Raw genomic sequence first — 20,906 nt, forward strand, 5'->3', positions numbered from 1 at the left:
AGAACTTTCATAGAAAATGTGTCAAGGACTGCCTGGTTCACTCCCATTAAAACATCTATCTCTTGCTTTGAGTTTGCCAGTTTACACTCAAGATAACCTAATAACCCTATTAACAGAGTGAGCTCTCTTTGGCAGTGCAAGTCAAAGATTGCCAGCCAAGTGGCTTCTGAGCATCACAGGTTAAGGCATTATTAAGTACTCTTATTTCTCAGAGACTCCCTGGAGACAATGTACATAAAATACCTAGTTTGTGCACTGTGTTCACCTGTACTAAGACAAGAGCACAGGGCACCTTTCATTTCTGCCCCATTTCTGGTTAATTCATGGTCTTAAAAAGTAATTGTTAGAAATAGCTTTCCATTCCAGACTTTATTTTTTTTAAGATTTTATTTATTTGAGAGAGTGAGGGAGAGAGACCGAGCAAGAGCAGAGGGTAGAGGAGCAAAGGAAGAGGGAGAAGCAGGCTCCCCGCTGAGCAGGGAACCCGATGTGGGGACTGATCCCAGGATCCTGGGATCATGACTTGAGCCACGAAGGCAGACACTTAACTGACTGAGCCAGCCAGGTTGCCCCCATTCCAGGCTTTAGCCTCTTAACTCTGGACACAGCTTCTGAGGGTCTGGTCCCTGCACACAACTCCCACAGCCTCATCTGATCCACCACCCAGCTTCAGGTAAAACTGACTCACACCAAACGACTTGCAGTTTCCCGAGGCCTCAGACTCACTGGCCTCAGGGCACTTATACTTGACTTCTCACATCTGGATCCTCCCAAGTCCTCTCCTTCTTTTGACTTGTTCTTAGGTCTTAGGGTGTATCCCATCCTCTTTCCTACTTGACAGCTGTTTCTACACTCTAAAATTCTATGGGCACAGTGGGTGGGTCTTGTTTATCCTGACACTACCGGTACTAGCAGGAAGCCTCCCAAAGAGCAGATGCTGAAGGAATGTCTGCGAAATAAATGAGACAGTGTGCAAGAGGTCTAATTTATTATGCTATAATTAATTCTACATTCTTAAATAATATATATGTATATGTATACAGGCAATATCATTTAGTTTTAAACTAAAAGTGAAAAAAAATGCAATATTTAGCCATCTTTTACTTTTTTCTCTATTTCTTGACTCCAAGTATTTTACTGCTGAACTCTTTCACATTTCCAAGGAAATACCTAATCCACTGACATGTTATCATGTTCTAAATCAGTAAATAAGATTAGGAATTTCCCAATTTGGATTACAAAATAGCCATCTCTTACTCTTAAATCTCATAGACAGTACAAATTTGAAAATGTCATTCATAAACTTGGATTTTTGAAGCTAATAAACCTATCAAAAGGAAAAACAATTAAAAATTAACATATGGAAGAACATAAACATGTTATACATTGTTGTCTCTACTCCACCCTGACCTTCCACTAGTGAGATCATGGACTTTTTAAACTAATAAACCTTCTATCAAAAGGGTTTTTCATTTTGAAAAATTTCAAATTTTGAAAATGAAAAATTTATCTAGGTTAACACATAGAATAGGAACATAAACATGTTATACACTCTGTTGTCTCTACCCCACACTGACCTTCCACTAATGAGAATATGGATTTTTTTTTTAACAACAAAATGAAGAATCTGCCTCAGACTTTACTAGGGGTGGGAGGAGCTGCTAGCCATGGCCCTGGAGCGTGCACTGGCCTTGGCAGCAATAAGAGCCCTGGCTGTAGCTCTGGCTTGGGCACGCTCTTCCTCATCCCTCAAAGCCTCTTCATAATAGAATGGGAAGGCAGTGGGGACGGTATCATGTATCTTGGCCAGAAACTCAAGAACTCTCATCTTGCTGGTCTCAGCAAGGGCTCTGGGACCCCACAGGAACTCATAGCGTGGAGGATCACTGTTGACCACCTGCCTGTACTCCAGGTAATTTTCTTTCACCAAATCTCTGGTGATGAGCTTCCTGGGCTCTCCATAGATGAAGTGCTTCCTTCCAGGGTATAACCCCATCATATTCAGCACTTCCCAGATTTGCTCCTCAGTGGCACAGTTGCCCTTTGTGAAGATCACTCCCAGAACAGTCATCAGCAGACCAGTCTCAGGCACATTACTATCCCTACTCAGCTTCCCGTCATAGCTTGGTTCCAGTTTGTTGACTAGCACATAGATGTGCCTATTGGGATCCACTTCCTTTATGTCGAGGCCAAAGACCAGCTCCAAGTGCTCAGAGGCTTTCCTGAAGATCACGTGGAAGTAATTCCTGTAGATCTGAATTACATTTCTCAGCATACCTGCCTTGGTAATGGGCTCTTTTGTTTGATATTTGTACAGCAAGTAGTACACCAATATAAATACCTTCTCCCCTAGAGGGCTTCTACTGAAGGGCTCAGTGGCTGTTGGGTTCTGGGAGGATCTTGGCATTTCCTGTACTTCATTGGTGCCTTCATTTGATCTCATGTATGACATGGCTGCCGTACTGGTGGTGAATGTGGCTGTCTGAGGACCCTGGGGATTGCAAATGATTCAGTAGGTGAGCTCTAAGGGAATGTCCTCAAAATGAGGGGAGAAAGAGGAGTGCAATTGAGCAGTGGTTTGAACACTTACCAGATCCTGTGACCTTTCTCGGGCCTGGCGATGTTTCTCACGGGCCCGGAGCTTACTCTTCTGACCCCGAGGCATGATAACTCTGTTCAGGTGCAGCAGAGATGTGGACAGGTGAACCAGTGACCTGGAGGAAAGAGGATAAGATGGTGTGTTCCCGTTCATAAGGGGATGCCTCCTTGGCTTTATTGATGGCTATCTCTGTAGGTTTTCTTGTGTGCACTGCTCAAGGAATCCACAGTGTTCATGTTCTCTTCTCAGCCTGTTTCCTGAGAACCTTGTGAAAGTAACTAGAGTTCACCTTAAACTGCTACCTGCCAGATCTGCCTGGGGCTTTCTGGGGTGACATCAAGGCCTAGAATATCCAGGCTTTATGGTGGCCCCTCTGGGGTGAGTGTGTTTCTCTCACTTCACTTTCAGGGCTATCATCTTGGCTTCTGGTAGCTTCTGTGATCCCTTTACTGTTTTCATACTGACCTCATTTCAATATTTCATCTCCCTTTGATTCCAGAGGAGAAATTGAGGGAGACTTCAACTGACCATATCTTCCCAAGAATGACAATAAGGGAAGAGCTCAGAAGGACTCTCCCCATACTGGGGTAATTAGGTCCTTACTCCTCACTCAGGGTCCTCACCTTGTCTTCTGGTAGGGCTCGGTACTCTTCCCTCTCCTGGTTTGAGACTTATCTTTTTAAGACAAGGCCCTTATATTTTAAAAAATTACTGAGGAGGTCATTAGGGAGCCCTTAACTGATATATCTGTCTGATACCCTGAGGGCTTACAGCATGGTTAGTACTCTGTGCAGGCCTGCTTTGATATAAGTCAATGGTTTTCTCAGAACTTAGTCAAGGTCTTTCTCATTACTCTTGTTAGAACCTGTAACTCCTCCTTCTGCTGGTCTGAGGCTGGTGCTCCAGTCCAATGCCCTCACCTCTCTAAGTTCTCACAAGGAGAATTCAATGGATGCTTCATCTGGCAATTTCTGCCCAGGACCTGTCAGAAATCTGTGGGACCCCTTACCTTTTGTGGTAAGGGGTCCTCTCAAACTTCACTCATGGTTTTTACACGACCTCCTGGCAGGACCTAGAAGTAGTTCTTCTGATAATCTAAAGCAGCTCCTCTCACATGAAGCCATTCACTTTTTTGAAATGCCAGATTTTGGAATTCAGGATGTTTTGCATCCAACCACTTTCACCTTGGCCCTCCCTGGGCTGAGAGCAGTGTCAGGACTCTGCGAAAACCCATCTTTTGGGGGTGGGAGGTTACTCGGACCTCACTCACAGGGTCCTCACCTTTACTTATGTTAGGACCTCGGACTTTTCTACCCATTGACCTGAGGCCAGAAACCTTGGCCCAGTGCCATCTCCTTTTAGAATCTACAAAGGAAGAATTTAAAAGTTACTATATCAGGTGTTCCTTACCCCAGGCCCACTGTTGCTGATGACAGGCCCCGATTCTGTGCAGCCCACTCTCACTGGATACTAGGTATCCTCATAACTCACAAAGGTCCTTATCTTACCTCCTGACAGAGTCTGGGTCTTCTCCCTGTAACTTACACTGTCCCCTAAGTACCAATTCTTTCACTTCCCTGAGATACCAGAGGCAGAATTCTGGGTGTATTATATCCAGCAACTCCCATCAGGGGTCTCCCAGGCCTCACAGCAGGGGCCCGGGTTTTGATCAGCCTTTCTCAGCTTGCGGATGGTTCCCTCAGACCTTAGGGTCCTCATCTTAACTGCTGGAAGGGCCGATGCCAACTCTTGGTCTGATACCATCTACTCTCTGTCCCCAAAAGGGGAATTCAAAGGGCACTACATCAGGTAATCCCTGTCCGGGGCCTACCAGGATTCTGGCAGCCCCCCTTTCTTCTGGTGTGTGTGTGCCCGCACCAGGGCATGCACGTTCCCAGGGCATGGTGTGAGGGATGGGGGGGTGTACCCTCAAGTCTCATTCAGGGTCTTTACCCTAATTCCAGACAGGGCCTGTAACTCTTCCCGAGCGTTCTGCTCACCTGACGCCACCTGCCGGAACAATACTTCCACTTCTCTGAGAAGTTAGAGACGGAAGTTGGGGGGTCTACTTCCGGTCATTCCCATATGGCGCTGAGGGCAGGGGTGTGGCTTTTGGAGGCGAGAGGTGGAGTCTATTTTGTGAGGGTGGAGGACCTGGCAAAACTCACATAGAGGTCTTTCATTGACTCCTGAGATGTCTGGGACTCGAACATCCCCTGATTTGAGTCAGCCAGCCTTAAGCCAAGACTTTGTCCCCAGGCATCCCACCCTCCAACCCTCCATTCCTGGTTGCCAGAGGGTGAAGTGAGGGAGTGCCTGGACCTAAGAGTCAGTCATGGCCTTAGAAGTGCTGATAGGAGGGACAGGTCTGTGTAGGTCCATTCTGTTATGGGTGGAGTGGTTCCCAAAGAACTCCCTCAGTCTTCACTTTTAGTTCTTAGGGTCTGGGACCCTTCCCTCTATTGGCCTGAGGATGATGATATAAAATTTTCTGTAGATTGTGTGATAATTTTGGGATGGTTAGTCCAGAATCCTGTGGTTAATCTTTTTTATTAAATATTTTTAAAATTTCAGTTCAATTGAATTGGGGTTATAGCGATAGTGGAGTTTTGGACTTCACATATACCCATCATTCCCAGCTTAACAAGGAAGTGTACCATCTCCATGAGTAGCTTTTTGTACACCCTGTAAACGTTTGCATTGTGTGCCCACCCCCAACTCCAGTCAGTATCTGGTAGCAACATAGACCACCAAACACAGCCAGAGTACATCTGCCCTCTGGTGTGCAAAGAAGTCAGGAACCATGGGAGGTAATCAGAGCTGAGGATAACACCTGGGTTGTTTTTCAAGGCATGTCTACAGTCAGTCCTTTATTCCCAGGGCCACTGGGGTAATTAGTCTCAACGAATTCCCCCTCTAGTTTTCCCTCCTTGCAGCTGCACACCCCCTTCCAGCACTCATTGGTAATACTTGCCCTATTTTAAACATTCTGATTCACCAACCAAACCCACCTGCTTGCATAGCTTCAATCTCAGTGGTGGGAGGGCCACATACATAGGGGAACAAATAGCCTTCATCAGGCATCAAGATCACTCATAACTTTGGTCACTGGCAAGGATGCATGGAACCATTAGAGTAGTGAAGAGCTACAGCTCTTTCAGATTCCATCAGTAACATTACTTGGTGGGTGACACAGGGGAGCCAACTCTACTCTGTCTGACAGTGGTCAGGGGGCATTTTTGGCGGAGGTGGGGGGGTTGGGGATGGGTATCGGGCATGCTTCTGGTCCTTTTATCCAGCACATCTACCGTACATTTATATCACTCTACAACTTTGGGCTGGCAGTGATGATTGAGAGATTTCCTAGCCTATCCATGTAAGCTGTCTGGTACCCTCCACCAGATTCTCCATGTTCTCTCCTTCTGGCATCTTTTCTATTCTTTGCTGAAGGCTGCATTCAGATCCCTGACTGCCAGCTGCCCTGGGTTCTCTGGTCTTGTTTTAGTATGTGATCTCTCTCATGGATTCTGGAAATTGCTCTACTTCCTCCACCCCTGGTCCTCCTGAAGTTTCTCACTCACTGATGCTTTCCTGTCCAGGCCCATTTCCTGGCACCTGGTCATTCTGATAAATCCTAGCTTCTCAAAGTAAAGGGGAAAGTCTTATGGACATAGAATTTTAAACCATGCACCCAAAGGAATCCTAGTACTTAAGATATCACTGCAGAAATCTTGCTTTATATGGGTGAATGATGAAATTAATTTTCTGCTTAATCTCTTTAGAAAATAGGGAAATACAAGTTAAACTAGCAGAGAGATAATATATTTTCGATCAAAAGTTTGCCCAAAATTTAAAATGATTAAATAAAATGCCATTGAGAGCTTAATTTATTCACATATATAAATATATGAAAAGATAATTTGGTATAACATTATTAGAATAGAATATCATCAATATTCATAAAAATTCACTGTCATCAGATTCTTTCCACTTTAATTGCATTTTTCTACATCTTTCCATAAAAAAACATCCACATTTGCCCAAAAAATGATGTTCAGTAATGTTGATATCAGTTCCCTTAATCATAGCAAGATGTGAGAAACAACTTGTGTGTCCATCAAGAGGAGAATGTTTAAAATAATTATGGCACATATGCACTTTAGAATTCTAGAATTAAAACAGTGAGGTGGATCTATCTGTGCTCTCTTGGAAAAATCCTGCATTTATTTTATTCAGGGACAAGGGAGAGAGGCAAAATGATATGTATAGTGTTACACATGTATTTTTAAAACTCACAGTGTATTTTTCTAACACATGTATGTAAGAATAGGCCTAGAATCAGTCTTAAAATATTACACACAAGATTTTTTAATGCAGTTACCTCTAGGAAGGGATAAAATTTGAGGGAACACAGTAAGGAAAAAGCATTATAATCTATCCCTATTGTTAGAATTTTTTGGCAACAAGAATATATGCCCTATCTATCCAACAAGAAGATCTAACAATTGTAAATATCTATGCCCCGAACATGGGAGCAGCCAATTATATAAGGCAATTAATAACAAAAGCAAAGAAACACATTGACAACAATACAATAATAGTGGGGGACTTTAACACCCCCCTGACTGAAATGGACAGATCATCTAAGCAAAAGATCAACAAGGAAATAAAGACTTTAAATGACACACTGGACCAAATGGACTTCACAGACATATTCAGAACATTCCATCCCAAAGCAAAGGAATACACATTCTTCTCTAGTGCCCACGGAACATTCTCCAGAATTGATCACATCCTAGGTCACAAATCAGGTCTCAATCGGTACCAAAAGACTGGGATCATTCCCTGCATATTTTCAGACCACAATGCTTTGAAACTAGAACTCAACCACAAGAGGAAAGTCGGAAACTCAAATACATGGAGGCTAAAGAGCATCCTACTAAAGAATGAATGGGTCAACCAAGAAATTAAAGAAGAATTAAAAAAATTCATGGAAACCAATGAAAATGAAAACACAACTGTTCAAAATCTTTGGGATACAGCAAAGGCAGTCCTGAGAGGAAAGTATATAGCAATACAAGCCTTTCTCAAGAAACAAGAAAGGTCTCAAATATACAACCTAACCCTACACCTAAAGGAGCTGGAGAAAGAACAGCAAATCAAGCCTAAACCCAGCAGGAGAAGAGAAATCATAAAGATCAGAGCAGAAATCAATGAACTAGAAACCAAAAGAACAGTAGAACAGATCAACGAAACTAGGAGCTGGTTCTTTGAAAGAATTAACAAGATTGATAAACCCCTGGCCAGACTGATCAAAAAGAAAAGAGAAATGACCGAAATCAACAAAATCATGAATGAAAGAGGAGAGATCACAACCAACACCAAAGAAATACAAACAATTATAAGAACATATTATGAGCAACTCTATGCCAGCAAATTAGATAACCTGGAAGAAATGGGTGCATTCCTAGAGATGTATCAACTACCAAAATTGAACCAGGAAGAAATAGAAAACCTGAACAGACCTATAACCACTAAAGAAATTGAAACAGTCATCAAAAATCTCCCAAGAAACAAAAGCCCAGGGCCAGATGGCTTCCCAGGGGAATTCTATCAGACATTTCAAGAAGAATTAATACCTATTCTCCTGAAACTGTTCCAAAAAATAGAAATGGAAGGGAAACTTCCAAACTCATTTTATGAGGCCAGCATTACCTTGATCCCAAAACCAGACAAAGACCCCATCAAAAAAGAGAATTACAGACCAATATCCTTGATGAACATGGATGCAAAAATTCTCACCAAAATACTAGCCAATAGGATCCAACAGTACATTAAAAGGATTATTCACCATGACCAAGTGGGATTTATTCCTGGGCTGCAAGGCTGGTTCAACATCCGCAAATCAATCAACGTGATACAATACATTAACAAAAGAAAGAGCAAGAATCATATGATCCTCTCAATAGATGCAGAAAAAGCATTTGACAAAGTACAACATCCTTTCTTGATCAAAACTCTTCAGAGTATAGGGATAGAGGGGACATACCTCAATATCATAAAAGCCATCTATGAAAAACCTACAGCCAATATCATTCTCAATGGGGAAAGGCTGAGAGCTTTTCCCCTAAGGTCAGGAACGCAGCAGGGATGTCCACTCTCACCACTGCTATTCAACATAGTATTAGAAGTCCTAGCCACAGCAATCAGACAACAAAAAGAAATCAAAGGCATCCAAATCGGCAAAGAGGAAGTCAAACTCTCACTCTTTGCAGATGATATGATACTGTATGTGGAAAACCCAAAAGACTCCACCCCAAAACTGCTAGAACTCATACAGGAATTCAGTAAAGTAGCAGGATATAAAATCAATGCACAGAAATCAGTGGCATTCCTATACACCAACAACAAGACAGAAGAGAGACAAATCAAGGAGTCGATCCCATTTACAATTGCACCCAAAACCATTAGATACCTAGGAATAAATCTAACTAAAGAGGCAAAGGATCTGTACTCAGAAAACTATAAAATACTCATGAAAGAAATTGAAGAAGACACAAAGAAATGGAAAAACGTTCCATGCTCATGGATTGGGAGAATCAACATTGTGAAGATGTCAATGCTACCTAGAGCAATCTACACATTCAATGCAATCCCCATCAAAATACCATCCACTTTTTTCAAAGAAATGGAACAAATAATCCTAAAATTTGTATGGAACCAGAAGAGACCCAGAATAGCCAGAGGAATACTGAAAAAGAAAAGCAAAGCTGGCGGCATCACAATTCCGGACTTCCAGCTCTATTACAAAGCTGTCATCATCAAGACAGTATGGTACTGGCACAAAAACAGACCCAGAGATCAATGGAACAGAATCGAGAGCCCAGAAATGGACCCTCAACTCTATGGTCAACTTATCTTTGACAAAGCAGGAAAGAATGTCCAATGGCAAAAAGACAGTCTCTTCAACAAATGGTGTTGGGAAAATTGGACAGCCACATGCAGAAGAATGAAACTGGACCATTTCCTTACACCACACACAAAAATAGACTCCAAATGGTTGAAAGACCTAAACGTGAGACAGGAGTCCATCAAAATCCTAAAGGAGAACACAGGTAGCAACCTTTTCGACCTTAGGCGCAGCAACTTCTTCCTAGAAACATCACCAAAGGCACGGGAAGCCAGGGCAAAAATGAACTATTGGGATTTCATCAAGATAAAAAGCTTTTGCACAGCAAAAGAAACAGTCCACAAAACCAAAAGACAACAGACAGAATGGGAGAAAATATTTGCAAATGACATATCAGATAAAGGGCTAGTATCCAAAATCTATAAAGAACTTATCAAACTCAACACCCAAAGAACAAATAATCCAATCAAGAAATGGGCAGAAGAGATGAACAGACATTTCTCCAAAGAAGACATCCAAATGGCCAATAGGCACATGAAAAAGTGCTCAACATCGCTCGGCATCAGGGAAATCCAAATCAAAACCTCAATGAGATTCCACCTCACACCCGTCAGAATGGCTAAAATTAACAAGTCAGGGAATGACAGATGTTGGCGGGGATGTGGAGAAAGGGGAACCCTCCTACACTGTTGGTGGGAATGCAAGCTGGTGCAACCCCTCTGGAAAACAGTATGGAGGTTCCTCAAACAGTTGAAATTAGAGCTACCATTCGATCCAGCAATTGCACTACTGGGCATTTACCCCAAAGATACAAATGTAGGGACCCGAAGGGGTACGTGTACCCCAATGTTTATAGCAGCAATGTCCACCATAGCCAAACTGTGGAAAGAGCCAAGATGCCCATCGACAGATGAATGGATAAAGAAGAGGTGGTATATATACACAATGGAATATTATGCAGCCATCAAAAGGAATGAGATCTTGCCATTTGCAACGACGTGGATGGAACTGGAGGGTGTTATGCTGAGTGAAATAAGTCAATCAGAGAAAGACATGTATCACATGACCTCACTGATATGAGGAATTCTTAATCTCAGGAAAGAAACTGAGTGTTACTGGAGTGGTTGGGGGTGGGAGGGATGGGGTGGCTGGGTGATAGACATTGGGGAGGGTATGTGCTACGGTGAGCGCTGTGAATTGTGCAAGACTGTTGAATCACAGATCTGTACTTTGAAACAAATAACGCAACATATTTTAAGAAAAAAGAAAAAGAAGAAGATAACAGGAGAGGAAGAAAAGGGGAGTATGTCAGAGGGGGGAGACGAACCATGAGAGATGATGGACTCTGAAAAACAAACTGAGGGTTCTAGAGGGGAGGGGGGTAGGGGGATGGGTTAGCCTGGTGATGGGTATTGAGGAGGGCACGTTCTGCATGGAGCACTGGGTGTTATGAACAAACAATGAATCATGGAACACTGCACCAAAAACTAATGATGTAATATATGGTGATTAACATAACAATAAAAAATTTAAAAAAAAAGAATATATGCCCTATTTGCTTTGTAATTAAAATATTTAAATAAGAGAACAGAAATAGTATCTGTGTAGTTTTCAGATAAAGTATATGAAAAATCTGATTGTGAATGACTTAACATAACAAAATTTTATTTCTTATGTACATAAAATCCGATGGGCATTGGCAGGGTGTCATTTTCAGGTGACCCTGGGATCCAGGGTGCTTCCATCATGAGCTTCCACATCTCAATATAGGCTCGGCATGTTTGCTGCTCAATGAAACAAAAAGCATGGAGGTGGCACACTAGTTCTCAAATACCTTTGTCTGGAGGTGAGAGGCATGCTTCTGCTCATACTTCAGTGTCAAGGATAGTCACATGACCCTTTGTAACCACTGGCAGGTAGCTTCCGTATGAGACAAGGATAGAGAGCAAAACATGAAGTGTTTTGAGCATCTGTGGACCTTCCCGTTAACGGTTACATAATAGGTACTAAGAAAAGAGCAACTATTATAATTTATGACATTAGCCCTCTTTGTTCCTGGAGGATTTTCCAAGATCAAATTTCCTTGCAATTCAACAACTTTTTCTAGTGCCCCTATGTGACTAGTGTTTTCAAATACAGGATCACACCAGTTTTCTAAAGGCTATTGAAAATCTCAGCAGAGGGGTGTCACCCTTTTTCACTCTATAGCACCTTTCTGCCCTGACCTTTCCAATAACCTCTATAATCTCAATACACTGAGAATTTTCTCCTTTCTTTTGCTGCATGAAATAACCTATAACTTTTGAGTCTCTGCTATCCACCACCTGAAGAACATGGTTGAACACTTGTTCAGGTATCTTTAAGCACACTGAAAAACTAGGGTTTTCTTCTGGTGCAGATATAGACAAAAGTCAGATTATGCTGGCGAATTTTTTTCTTTTCTTATCAAAGCTGGCATGTCTGCCAGGGAGACATTTTCTGCCTTGGTGGTGGACTGAATAATTGTTCCACAAAGATACCCATACCCTTATCTCTAAAACTTGTCAATAGGTTATGTTACATGGCCAAAGGCACTTTGCATATGTAATTAAAATTTTGAAATGGACCTTAAAATAGGGAGATTATACTGTATTATCTGAGTGGGCCCAGTCTAATGACGTGAGCACTTCTAAGCAGAGGACTTTGGCTGGAGGCAGAAGAGAGATGCAGCAGAGTGGGGGTAGGAGAGTTTCCACACAAGACAGAGTCAACGTGCTGTTTCTGAAGTAGGGGCCCATATGCAAAAAGTGGAGAGAGACCTTGAGGAGCTATGGCAGCTCCAGCTAACAGCAAGGAAACAGGGCCTCGGTCTTATAATCACAAAGCACTGAATTCCTCATAGAAATGGATTCTTGAGAGCAGCGTGTGTATGCGTGGAATGAAATTCTTCCCAGTATCTCTCAATAAGAACCCAGACTGACAGCTTGATCTGGGCTTTGTGTAACCCTGAACAAAGAAATCTGCACAGCCAACCCAGATATATTACCTACACAAATGTGAGATAATAAATTTGTGTTGTTGTAAGTACCTTGATTTATGGCAATTTGTTTGTCAGCAGTAGAAAATACCTACATCTTCCTAGAAGGACACCCGAGATTTTAGGAATCCAGCTTCTGCCAATGGTTGCTATGTAGTGATTTCTTCTAGCACTCCTCATCTACCACTTAGGAGGAAGGTTTTGGTTCTTGACCACTTAGTTAAGCTCACTTATCTCTATATGGGTTCAGTGGCCAGTCTCAAATAATTGATCAGATTAAATTCCTCTTTCTTAGAATTTCATCTGCTTTCTAAAACTTCTTCCCTAACTTCAGGGTTATCTTAGAAGAATCAATACATCCTGTGCCAAATCAGACTGCTCACAACCTGACTTGGAAAAAACTTTGAGTGACAGAGAAGCACCCAGAGCAGATGAGCAGTCTGAACTTTACTGCCAAAGTAAACAGCCACGTGGATGGGACCGTTCTTATTTCATAGGGGTTCCATGGTCAGGGATGGGACAGACAGCGGACATCTTCGAGGGTTTGGAATGCTCTAAGTTAGGGGAAAGGCAGGCAATTCTGGGCTTTCTGTTTCATTGGGAACAGAGTGCGGCCTGATGAAAGGAAGCTGGACAGCTGGTCAGGATCCAGATTTTGACATGAGGGCATACTGGGAAGACCCAGGGCAAGAGTGATGTAATTCAGAAAGTTCTGGAACTGGTCCCAAGTGCTGGGACCTGGGTGGAGTCAGCTCTCAAAGAACTCTGGGGATAGAAGTTGGAACCTAGGTAAATTAAGCCCACAGACTATCCTGAAATTGTTTTTAATTCTCATTTTCTTTTTCATTTATCACACCTGGGCTTAATACATTGGCAAGAGGGTCCTTCATCTTCCCTGAGAGACATTGTGGAGTAGAGAGTAGAAATGAATTAAAGAGACAAAACATTTGCTTTTTTTGGGCACCTAGGTGGCTCAGTTGGTTGAGCGACTGCCTTCGGCTCGGGTCATGATCCTGGAGTCTTGGGATCAAGTCCCGCATCGGGCTCCCTGCTTGGCAGGGAGTCTGCTTCTCCCTCTGACCCTCCCCCCTCGCATGTACTCTCTCTCTCTCAAGTAAATAAATAAAATCTTTAAAACAAAAACAAAAACATTTGCTTTATTCAAGAAGACATGAGTGAGGGACCCTAAATAAATTCAGACCATAAGTCCAGTCCCACTTTTGACATTCATGAGCCAGGTAAAGTCAGGAACCTTTCAAAGCTCTATAAGGCTTTTCTATGAAATGAACTAGAGAAGCCCTGCTGTGTAGGACTCCTGGCATGTATATAATGTATGAAAGCACATGGCATAGTGTCTGGCATGTATTGAGTCTTTAATAATTTTCAGTTATTACTATTACTGTTTTGACCTCAGACTCTACTAAAATCTGCTCTGTGATTTTTTTTTTTATCCAAGAGGTATCAGTGAATATGCAGCACTGTGAGACAGCACAACAAATCAACCAACATGATGCATAGCAAATAAAGCTAACTTACTTACTCTGCAAGTTTTCAGGATATGTTACTTATTTCATGTTGAGGGAGTCTTCCCCAGTTAGGTGGAACTTAAGGGTCCTTTGTGTCAAGAATGACTTCCCTCCAACTGTCCTTCCACCCAAACCACCTCTATTTTCCTTTATTTCAGTTCCATTAAAAATCTAACCCTCACTTGCGAGTTTGCCAAATTACACACAACTTAATGAAATGAACTTTAATGTAGTGGGCTGTCTCTTCCAGGCCAGGGCAAAGATTGCTAGCACAGTGGCTTCTGAGCATACCCATGTTGTGTATCACTCTTATTTCTCAGAAACTCCCTGGAGATGGTGTGCATAAAACAGTTTGTGTGCTGTGCTCAACTGCACTGGGAAAAGAACAGTGGGAAAGGATGCAGGACACCTTCCATTCTTGTTCCACGTGGAGATTTCTCTCTGGTTAATTCATGATCTTAAAGTAATTGCTAGAAACAGTTTTCCATTCCAGGCTTTAGCCTCTTAACTCTGGACACAGCTTCTGAGGGTCTGGTCCCTGCACACAACTCCCACAGCCTCATCTGATCCACCACCCAGCTTCAGGTAAAACTGACTCACACCAAACGACTTGCAGTTTCCCGAGGCCTCAGACTCACTGGCCTCAGGGCACTTATACTTGACTTCTCACATCTGGATCCTCCCAAGTCCTCTCCTTCTTTTGACTTGTTCTTAGGTCTTAGGGTGTATCCCATCCTCTTTCCTACTTGACAGCTGTTTCTACACTCTAAAATTCTATGGGCACAGTGGGTGGGTCTTGTTTATCCTGACACTACCGGTACTAGCAGGAAGCCTCCCAAAGAGCAGATGCTGAAGGAATGTCTGCGAAATAAATGAGACAGTGTGCAAGAGGTCTAATTTATTATGCTATAATTAATTCTACATTCTTGAATAAACTAAGCACAACTAAGTATATATCTCTCTTAATTTTACAGAACAGACCAAATAGTGATAAAGGAATGCAAAAAGATATCTTTTACTTTTTTCTGTTTCTTGATCCCAGCATTTTACTGCCGAGTTCTCTCATATTTGCAAGGAAGTGCCAAATCCATTACTACATTATCTTATTCTAAGTAACTCAATAAAATGGAAAATGTCCCAATTTGTTCTATAAAATAATAAAACTCTTACTGTTAAAACTCATAAACATCAATAAATGTGTGATTTACATCATTCACAAACTCAGATTCTGAAGCTAGTTAAACCTTCTATTAAAAGGAACAACACTGAGGTGCCTGGGTGGCTCAGTCGGTTAAATGTCCAACTCTTGATTTTGGCTCAGGCATGATCTCAGAGTCGTGTGGGGCTCTGCGCTGGGCGTGGAGCCTGCTTAAGTTTCTCTCTCTCCTCTGCCTCTCCCCGCCATGCTCACCCTCTCTCTCTCAAAAAAACAAAATAAAACAAACATTTAGACAAATATCCCGGTTACTACCTAAAATAGGAACACAAACGTGTTATGTACTCTCTTGTCTCCAGCCCCACCCTGACCTTTCACTAATGAGAACATTAGCTGTTCTCTTCAAACACATAGTAATAACCTTCCTCAAACTTCACTTGGGGCAGGAGAAGCTGCTAGCCATGGCCCTGGAGCGTGCACTGGCCATAGCAGCAGTAGAAGCCTTGGCTACAACCTTGGCTCGGGCTCGCTCTTCCTCATCTCTCAGAGCCTCTTCATACCAGCATGGGAAGGCACTGGGGACGGTATCATGGATCTTGGCCACAAACTCTAGGACTTTCATCTTGCTGGTCTCAGCATGGGCTCTGGGACCCCACAGGAACTCATAGCGTGGAGGATCACTGTTGGCTATCTGCCGGTACTGCAGGTATTCTTCTTTCACCCAATCTTTGGTGATGAGCTTCCTGGGCTCCCCATAGATGAAATTCTTCATTCCATCATATAACCCCATCATATTTAGCACTTCCCAGACTTGCTCCTCAGTGGCACAGTTGCCCTTTGTGAGGATCACGCCCAGGACGGTCATCAACAGGCCAGTCTTGGGCACACCTCCATTATCATTTACTCTCCCATCATAGCTGGATTCCAATTTGTTGACAAGAACATAGATGTTCCTGTTGGGATCCACTTCCTTCACGTCAAGGCCAAAAACCAGCTCCAAGTGCTCAGAGGCTTTCCGGAGGATCTCGTGGAAGTGATTCTTATAAATCTGGATTACATTTTTCAGCATATCTGCCTTGGTAATGGGCTCTTTCATTTGATACTTGTACAGCAGGTAGTATACCAACATAGCAACCTTCTTATCTATAGGACCTCTATTCCAGTGCTCAGTGGTACCCCTCGCCTGTGAGGCATTTGGCTTCTCCTCCATTTGATTGTTGGCACCTTCATTAAATCTTGCGTTTGAAGCAGTTGCAGCAGTAGTGCTGGTGGAGCAGACTCTCCCAGTAACTTGAGGATTGCTGGGTGTTCCAGTGGCAGGTGAGCTCTGGGGAGCATCTTTGAATTGAGGAGAAGGAGAAGAGGGGGACTCTTTTTCCTCTGGTACACTGGCTTGAGCAGCCGCCAGATGCCCTGGCTCTTCTCGAGCCTGGCGGCGTTTTTCACGGGCACGAAGCTTACTCTTCTGGCCCCGAGGCATGATGATTCTGGTCAGGGAAAGCAGGCACGAGTGTGGAAAAGACAATAGATGATTCAGTAACCTGGAGGAAAGAGGATGAAATGGTGTGATATCCTCTGGCAGGGAGATACCATCTTGGGCTTTATCAACAGCCATCTCTCCAGGTTTCCTTGAGGGCACTGCTCTAGGATCCCACAAGGCTCCCCTTCATGGGTTAGCCTTTCCCCTGAGGACTCTGGAAGTAACTAGTGTTCACCTTGGGCTGAAGCTTCCCACCCCTACCTGAGTCCTACTGGAGCTGATATAGGGTTTGGCAGATCCAGGCTCTATGGTGCCTCCCCTGTTGTGGAGTAGGGGGTGTTTCCGTTCACATTCAGCACCATTACCTTGACTTCTTGCAGGACCTGAGGTCCTCTGCTTAACTGATTTGATGCTGACCCCTCATTTCAAAGCCCTCAACTCCCTGACATCCTGGAGGAGGAACTGAAGGGGAATCACATCTAAGCACATGTGCCCAGGGGTACCCTGAGATGACAGCGATGGCAAAGCTGTGTGGGACCCTCCCCATCCTGGGATAATTAGGGTTCTCACTCCTTACTTAGAGTCCTCACCTGGCCTCTTGCAGGGCCTAGGAGTCCTCTCTTGGCTTACCTTAGACCTATCCCCTCATAGAAAGAATCTCACATTTTTGGGAGCGCCTTTGTGGCTCAGTTGGTTAAGTGACTGCCTTCGGCTCAGGTCATGATCCTGGAGTCCTGGGATCGAGTCCCGCGTCGGGCTCCCTGCTCAGCACGGAGTCTGCTTCTCCCTCTGACCTTACCCCCTCTCATTTGCTCTCTCTCTCATTCTCTCTCAAATAAATAAAATCTTTAAAAAAAAAAGAATCTCCCATTTTTGAAAGGTTTGAGGAACAGTTTAGGGAGGACTCAGTTTAACATATCTTCCCCAGTGACCCCTTTGAGGGATGACATCACATGGAGGGCTCTGTGACACAGCCTCTGTTCTGTGATGACTGGTCTGCTCAATGCTCAGGTTCCTTACCATGGCTCCTCCCCTTGACTGCCAGGAATCCCCCTTCTGCAGACCTGAGGGCTATAACAATCACACCAAGGCTCTCAATCACCTGATATCCTGGCATATGCAGTGAAGGTGGGGGGGGGAGGGGGAGAGAGGGGGAGGGGAGGGAGGAGGGGGAGGGGAGGAGCGGGAGAAGGGAGAGGGGGGAGGGGAGGGGGGAGGGGGAGGAGCGGGGAGGGAGGAGCGGGAGGAGCGGGAGGGAGGAGCGGGAGGGGAGGAGGAGGAGGGGAGGAGGAGGAGGAGCGGGAGGGGAGGAGGAGGAGGAGCGGGAGGGGAGGAGGAGGAGGGGAGGAGGAGGGGAGGAGGAGCGGGAGGGGAGGAGGAGGAGGGGAGGAGGAGGAGGAGCGGGAGGGAGGAGGGGGAGGGGAGGGGGATGGGGGAGGGGGGAGACCTCAGAATGCAGATCTCCCTAGGGTTTTCCAGGGCTGATTAAAGAGGAAAGTCCTAACTCTGTATCCTCCCTGCCTCTGTTCTCACTTTGACCTCTAGAACGGCTTGAGTCATCTCCTTCTAATAGGGCTCGTCTCCCTGGGACCACTGAGGATAAAGTTAGAGACATCTTGGTCTCACAGCCCTGCTAAGGATCCACCAGGGCTTATAGCAGGGGTGGGGCTCTTTAGGGCCTCCAGTGTTCTAGGGAGGCGGTTTCTCCTAGAACATAAATAGGGGTGTTCGTCAACTCGTGGCAGAGCCTCCTTCCTCTGATAGCCTGAAACAGATACGCGAGTCAAACATCCTCACCCCTTGGGGTCTCCCACGGCTGGCGGCAGGGGCCCGGCTCTGTGGGGACGCCTCTGTTATGGGGGAGGGGCAGTTCCAACGAATTCACACAAGGTCCTTCACTGACTCCTCCGATATCAACACCCTGGGTCCAATGTTATTATTTCTCCGAGTGCTCAGAATGAGAATTCAGAGAGCACTGCATCGGGTGATCCCTGCCTGGAACCTTCTAGAGCTGACAGCAAGGGCAGGACTGTGGGGTCTTACGTCTTTCGAAATAGGGGGATTCCCTCATGGTCTTAGGTCTTTCGAGATAGGGGGATTCCCTCAAACCTTACTCAATATCCTTATCTCACCTGGGGCAGAGCGTGGATTCCTCCCTCCGCTGCGCCGATGCGGCCCTTCTCGCTGCAAGAGCTCACCTCCCACGGAGCAGGGACGGAAGTCAGTGTGCATACATCCGGCTACTCCTGGGGGCCCCCCCGGATGGGGCGATAAGGAGCGTGACTCTGTGGTGCCCCCTCTGTTATAGTGTGAGTAGTACCAAAGGTCTTTTCGCGAAGTAGGTCCTCATTTTGGCTCCTGGTTCATTGATTAAAGGCTCCTTGGGAAATATCACCTCCTCTTCCTAAACTCTGGACAGTTTGTCAGCTTAAACCCTTGCGGAAGGTAGGTCTGCATTCCAGCCAGGGTGTGAGATCGAGAGGCTGCCATACAAGGTAGGGGGGACTAGGACAGGTTCTGAGATGTCGGAGAAAATGCATAGTGATGATAGGATCTCTTCACTAGTCAGACTTTTGGGAACTTTCTGTTCGAAAAGATCTACTTGCTACAGGAGAGAGGCAGATCTGCATAACTTTGTGAGACCCAGGTGTTTCGATCTTATCTAACATTGAAAAGTGTAGTAAAATTCATTTTAATTTTGATTCTCATTTATAATACATATATACATGTTCTGATAATTACTGCTTTGTACAACAAGGCTCTTGATATTACTATAGTTATTTATATGCCACTTTTCTGAAGTCATTTGTTTACTTAAATAATCCGTAGCCTTTTCCTTGGGATTTTCCAAATGATGATCATATTTGCAACCAATAATTTCTATTTCTTTTTACTATTCCTAACTTTTATTTATTTTTGTATTCTTATCCTCTGGCTATGCATTCTGATCCGGTTTTGAACAGTTAGAGTTGGTAACATACTGCTGTGTCTTGCTACTTACATTAATGGGAATGCTACTAACATTTCACATTTAAGTTTGTTTGCTATAGATTTTAGGAAATGGAAGTTCCCTTCTAATGTTAGTTAGCTAAACAATATTACCCTGCATGCACGTTGACTTTTTTTTTCAAAAGTTTTTTCTTGGGGCGCCTGAGTGGCTCAGTTGTTAAGTGTCTGCCTTCGACTCAGGTTATGATCCCAGGGCCCTGGGATCGAGCCCCGCGTCGGGCTCCCTGCTGGGGGGGGGGGGGGGGCTGCTTCTCCCCTCCCCTTGCTTGTGTTTCCTCTCTCGCTGTCTCTCGCTGTCAAATAAATAAATAAAATCTTTGGGGGAAAAAAGTTTTTTCTTTACTTCAGTAGATGATCAAATGCCTTTTAAATCTTATCTGTTAATGTAGTATTTTGGGCAGTTTTTTCTAATGTTATATTGTTATATTTCTTGGGTTCAGCATCTTTTTTCCATTTAATTCACTGCTATATTGAAACTTCTATGACTTTATTTAGGATCTTTGCCTGTAAGTGGGTGAGCTTGGCTTAAGTGTTCTGTTTTCAAAGGGTCCTCAGCTGATTTTCTTATCAAGGAGAGCTAGACTGGGAAAATAAGCTGAAAAATTGCCCATCTTTTTGTATGCTTTTGATGTGTTTACATGAAATGGTGGTTAATTTTTTGCTTGTTATTTGGTAGAACTGGCCCTGACTGCCTTGTCCTGAAACTTAAACGTGACTGAAACCTTGAGGATAGTTTTGTATTTCTCAGTAACAGTTTTCTATTTCTGCTTGAACCTATTGAGTAATTAATATTTTTTCTAAATAATGGTCTATTATCACTTAGGGTTTTATTTTAATGGCTACATATGTATTATATTTATTGTAGAAAATTTCAAACATATACAACAGTAGAGAGAATAGTATAATAAAACCAATATATTTCACATCAGCATCAGCAATCATCAACACACGGCCTGCCTGGTTACATTTCTACCCATATCTACCCCATCTCTGCCACTGAAATAATGAGAAATAAATCCTAGATATCATGCCATTTCATCTTTAAATATTTAAGTATCTATTTCTAAAAAATAGGTATCCTTTATGAAACATAAATATTCAATTATACATATCCTACCTTAAAAAATTAATATCATCAAATGTCCAGTTATTTTTCATATTTGCCTGACTTTTTAAAAATGTTTTTTCTTGAATCAGGGTCAAATAAAGT

General features: G+C 43.6%; 2 protein-coding genes and 1 long non-coding RNA gene across 3 annotated transcripts in view; 1 reads left to right on the plus strand and 2 right to left on the minus strand.

Annotated features, from left to right (window-relative positions):
- Positions 1-1,642: 1,642 nt before the first annotated feature.
- Positions 1,643-4,363, minus strand: LOC113930337 (melanoma-associated antigen B10-like). The gene is made up of 4 exons (XM_035725455.1): positions 4,249-4,363; positions 3,784-3,964; positions 2,591-2,714; positions 1,643-2,491 (listed from the first exon to the last, which is right to left on the minus strand). Exons 1-4 carry the CDS (start codon positions 4,361-4,363, stop codon positions 1,643-1,645), a joined length of 1,269 nt encoding a protein of 422 aa, XP_035581348.1.
- Positions 4,364-14,952: 10,589 nt separating this feature from the next.
- On the minus strand, positions 14,953-18,974 carry LOC113930177 (melanoma-associated antigen B10-like). Its single transcript, XM_027607307.2, is given in 3 exon segments — positions 14,953-15,669; positions 15,671-16,748; positions 18,820-18,974. Coding segments are annotated over 2 exon segments (1,053 nt in total). The 5' UTR covers positions 16,688-16,748; positions 18,820-18,974; the 3' UTR covers positions 14,953-15,633.
- Positions 17,752-20,906, plus strand: part of LOC113930178 — a 33,371-nt gene continuing 30,216 nt past the window's right edge. Inside the window, exons 1-2 of the long non-coding RNA XR_003522480.1 lie at positions 17,752-17,815; positions 18,829-18,996. This is a non-coding gene — a long non-coding RNA (uncharacterized LOC113930178). The remainder of the gene's footprint in view (positions 17,816-18,828; positions 18,997-20,906) is intronic.

This window comes from Zalophus californianus, chromosome X (assembly GCF_009762305.2).
Source record: "Zalophus californianus isolate mZalCal1 chromosome X, mZalCal1.pri.v2, whole genome shotgun sequence".
NCBI classification, from domain to species: domain Eukaryota; kingdom Metazoa; phylum Chordata; class Mammalia; order Carnivora; family Otariidae; genus Zalophus; species Zalophus californianus.